Source organism: Centruroides sculpturatus, unplaced genomic scaffold (assembly GCF_000671375.1).
Source record: "Centruroides sculpturatus isolate CEXI.00-Female unplaced genomic scaffold, Cexi_2.0 scaffold2769, whole genome shotgun sequence".
In the NCBI taxonomy this organism is placed as follows: Eukaryota; Metazoa; Arthropoda; class Arachnida; order Scorpiones; family Buthidae; genus Centruroides; species Centruroides sculpturatus.
Genome location: NW_019387343.1, coordinates 4,005 through 8,952, shown reverse-complemented (window position 1 = coordinate 8,952; position 4,948 = coordinate 4,005). Strand labels below are relative to the sequence as shown.

At 31.1% G+C, this 4,948-nt stretch overlaps 1 protein-coding gene across 1 annotated transcript in view; it reads right to left on the bottom strand.

Moving 5' to 3' along the window:
• Positions 1 to 4,948, bottom strand: part of LOC111616372 (fibrillin-1-like) — a gene marked incomplete at its 5' end in the record, with an annotated part of 10,469 nt that overhangs the window by 4,851 nt on the left and 670 nt on the right. The window contains 4 exons of the mRNA XM_023357783.1: positions 1,454 to 1,529; positions 1,614 to 1,745; positions 1,812 to 1,982; positions 2,054 to 2,223. Of these exons, the coding sequence (XP_023213551.1) occupies positions 1,454 to 1,529; positions 1,614 to 1,745; positions 1,812 to 1,982; positions 2,054 to 2,223 (549 nt within the window). The remainder of the gene's footprint in view (positions 1 to 1,453; positions 1,530 to 1,613; positions 1,746 to 1,811; positions 1,983 to 2,053; positions 2,224 to 4,948) is intronic.

Below are 4,948 nucleotides of genomic sequence, written 5' to 3'. Positions count from 1 at the left end.
TATAGATGGTAAGTTTTTCACTATTTTATCTATTTGTGTAGCATTTATTTCAACCCTCAAGAATTTGTTGTTGCACTTAAATAACTTTTTCCATTAAAAATAACATCTTTGTATTTATTTTATAATTTTGTTTTTTTATAACGTTATATGGACAAAACGACATACATAGGCAACGGACATAATGACATACCTGTCATTTAGTCCATAAGAGCTTAGTCAGAGAACTTACCTTAATCTCTTAACGTTTTATTAATTATAAAAAATGGCTTCCAAACAAAATCTTTCATTATTGTTTAAAAGAAATTTTAGTATAAAACTTTATTTCTTTTCTTACATATTATTTACAAACTTATTATATTTCACATAACAAAAAACTTGCAACGAATCACGTGACTCGACAAAACTCTTTAGTTTTAACTTCTACTCCTAATATGAAGGCAATTAAATCAAAAAATGAGTCCAAAGCTGCTCCGCCAGAGAAAAGGAGACGAAACATTACTAAAAAGTTACTTGAAAAAAGAATATTTTCCTGATAACTGTCATGATGATGAAGAAGACTGTCCATGCATACATTGCAATGATCTTTTTTCCGACCTAAGCCTGGAGAAGACTGGTTACGGTGCTTAAATTGAGTCCGTTAGGCTCACGCTTCTTGCGCTGACGTTTCTAAAAGAGCCGAGCGTTTCATTTGTGAACTTTGTCAGTAATTTTATAGTTTTTACGTGTACGTCATTTTGTCCATAGTATATGTCATTTTGTCCATAGTGGATGATCTCGATTAAACTAACAATATTTTTTTCCTATTATTTTAATATTGTAAATGTTTAGTATATTTCATAGGTAACAAACCAAAGATGATTGGTGTAGAATATGACAGCGCTGTGATTTACCAATAAAGAGTTATGAACCAAAAATAAAACCGTATGTCATTTTGTCCGTATTTCCCCTATTTAATTGCGGCTCGCGAAAAATTTCAAATTTTGAAAAATGGCTCAGACTATCAAGGAGCTTGGCCACTCTGGATATATTTGTTGTAGAACACTTTGAGGAAACTTTTGGTAGGCGGCTGATGAACGACTCCCCCGAGAAGGGGATGGAAGGGGATTTTATAAGTTTGTCGTGGGAGAACGGTCATGTGACCAATTGTTGTGAGGTAAAAGGTACGCGGATGGGTCAAAATTGTCTCCGGGGACCATGCTAACTATCAACTTAGCAGTTGGAATGTGGAATTAGTTTCGAAATGAACGGATGTTTATGTCGAACATAAAGAAAAAAATTTTTTTCGTTAGGTTTCACTTTAAGTTAAAGGAAAATTTAATTAGATTTTTAGGCAAATACGGGACAATTAATCGGCAAATAATCGGTAAAAATTCCGGATTTCACACTATCATTTAATAAAAGATATAAATCCTTTTGAAACGTTGCTTTAAATTTTATATCAATTTGTACTTACTGGCATTTATATTGTTGTCGATTTTCTAAACGGTTACATTTCCCATTTTTGCATGGTTTTTCTAGTTCACAAATATCTATATATGACAAAATTTACAAATAACATTAATTTCATTTCAATCGATATAAATTATTTGCTAAATAATTAAATCTCATAATACCTCCGCATTCGAATTCATTTTTATTCTTGTTTCGTACATATCCATCTCTACAGGAACATGTAAAATTTCCAACAGTATTACTGCAGTTCGAATTACTCCCACATTTATTTGCATCAAGGCATTCATCAATATCTGTAAAAATTTAATTATTACGTTCTATGTATTTTTAAAAGTTGGACAGCAAACAAATAGTTTTACCTTCACAAAACTCGTATTCAGTATTATGTAGGTAAAATGTTTTTATTGCTTTAAAGCCTTCATTACAAGAACACTTGTAGCCTGGTTGTTTGCTTATACAAGTATTCGCTACTCCTGGGCAAAAGCTTTCTCTGATTCGATCGTCGCAATTATCAAATTCGACTATTTCGGCTAAAATTGAAAATTCCATTATTAAATAAGTAATATGAAGCTTATTGATGAAATATTAATTAAAATTATACCAGTTTTTAGATAATCTTCTGAAAGGATCAAGTTTGGATGAAGAAAACAATAGTTACTCGTAGCATTTTCAGCTCGATAACACGAGTGGCCTTTATTTATTCTTTCGTAATCTTTAAATTCTTCTTTAAATATTATTATTATATCACATGCAACATCATTATCCTTCGGACTATAAAATAAAATAAAAATTTTAAAAATAAAAAGTAGATGCAACAATAATACTAAAATAGTAACATATATCGGGTAATTCTAAATATATATGAAAAATTTCAATTCCTTTTAAGGCTGAAATTATTCGAAGAATCAGCCGTAAAAGTGCATATGAACATGTGTTCAAAACGACAGTTTTAAAGTTACAGAATCTTTAATGTGTAGTCCTATTGAAAATGTTGACTAATGAAGAAATCGCATTGCCCGCATCCTGTGAAACAATACATCACGCCCTTGTATTTGTGAACACGCGCGCCAATTAACGCTGCGAAGGATAGGCTCCCGTGTTACAGTTGAAGGTGGTCACTTTCAACAGTTATTACAATAATGTCAAACATATGTTCATAAGCACTTTTATGATTAAAATTATTCGAATAATCAGCCCCTAAAATTTTTTCACATATACCGGTATTTATAATCATCCTGATCTTGTTTCAAAAACGAAAGCTAATCACGACAACTTCGTAACCGAAAAAATAGAATCGTCACTTTTATAAAATAAAAATATTATTATTATTCTAAAATACGTCTAAAATATCATACTAGTTTACTTTCATCTCTTAAATACCTTTCTGAATTTCTTAGTTTATGTTGAGCTGTGCTACCACAAATATTTAATATTTAGTTTGGTTCGTAATTAATTAATTTGCGGTCCAATGCCAACGGATATTGGAATTGTGAAAGAATTTCATTTACTTATAATATATATTTTAAATTTCATTTCCAGTATCAACAGTTAAACGATTTATAACTGAATTTCCTTCGATTCCCGTCCATTTTACATTCGAAATTGAAATTATGCTTTTCATTTGTTGACAAATTTCGACTGTTAACAAATTTAAATTGGAAAATTAATCCTTTCGAAAATTTCTTGCTGTGATTGTCTACGGGAAAAAATCAGTTGACTAACGGTTAACTTAAAAACAGTTTAGATAGGCGATTTCCATTTGGTATCTCTAATTTTCAAAGAAGTTTTAAACATTTCCAACACATTTTAAATGAAGTACTATGTATTTATATTTTTTACATATCATATTGGTCCGAGTATTAGTACAGGTATCCCTCGCTCAAATAATAATAAGACTAAATAATTATCTCCATTAAAAAATATATAAGACCATATTTAGTTCCAATGATTATGAATCGGAAGTACTCACGAACAGTATATAAAAGAGAATGTGTTTCCTATGCACATAGATAAAATAAAAAATAGAACAACATCCCTTAGTGATCAAGAAACAGAAATAAATGAAATAATAAAAGCATTCTGAATGAATAGTTACAATAAAAAAAAGCCAAAAAAAAACGGTGGTTACCCAACACAGATCAGAATAAAATAAACATTACCACTACTCCCAAACAATCACAATTTATAAAAATAAAATATTAGAAAGTTTTCAAAAGTAAAAAAAAAAATTTAAAACTATCAAATAACGATAATACCAGAATTGACGAACACTCTAGGTATATTAATTTTGAATAAAAACAAAAAAATTTGCATATTTGGAAAGAAAAAAATATAGTCTATAAATTTAACTGTAGTTTTGCTAATGCATATATGTATGTAGTATTGAATTCAAAATTAAAATAAAACAACACATTGCTGTAATAAAGTGCAATAACGAATCCACAGCAGTTGCAGAATAATGCAATAATAACAATTTTGAAATTGATAAAGATTTCGTCAAAATAATTAAAAAACAAAAATTGGTTTAAAAAACTCTATGAACATGTAGAAATTATAAAGTTAAACAAAACAAAAAATTACTAATAATAAAGGTTTGCAATTACACAGTACTGTACTTCATAACCTATTTTAAACACTAAAGGGAGACATACAATTGAGTGTAAAAACAATGAAAGGGACTGGGGCTGTAAAATGTACTTTGGAGTGGCTGTAGTCTCCATATGAACTATAGAAAGAAAGAAAAAACTGTACTTTAGAACTCGAGATAGCTGAAAGTGAAAAATGTGGTTCTAGTGGTGTTGACTCTGTAGTGGTCTGGTTAAAAAGTTAACGGTTTTTCAAAAATGGATAAGGTAGTCATCATCAAAATGTGTAAGTGAAATTTTTATCTATCTATCTATATATATTATTGTAACGAATAGTATATTCGGCCTCAGGCCGAATACCGAATATTCGGCCAGGAGTGTGGCCGAATAGCCGAATATTCAGCCAAACTATTCGGCTCGATTAGCTCACGTACGAAAATAGGCGCGCAAACCGCATTATGGCAAGGATCCTGCTCTCTATTGGCCCGCTGTCACTACGCTTCGCCAATCGCGTTAATTCTTGCATTTGTAGCGGACAGACAAGAGTGTCACGGAAGTATGTGATAAATGATGATATCAAATGTGGATAACAATGAAATGACCTACACGTGTAAATAACGGAAAAAGAACAGAGAAGGACCGCGAAGTGAAAATGTGAAAATAAATAAGAAATTGAGTTGATAACATAATCGAACAAGTCGAGGCAGCTTATTGGCGCGAAATTCGCGGCCGTGAATGCCAAACAATTGTTGTCATAGACATAGGAAAGCTAAATGCTTGTAATGAAAGGCACTTAGCGTGCTCGAGTGAATAATGCCTGGGGCCGTTCGGGCTATCAAGCTGTCTCGAATCTATGAAATCATAACTGTGACTTATATCGACGTCCTATCTGTCTCTTTTCTCCGTTATCA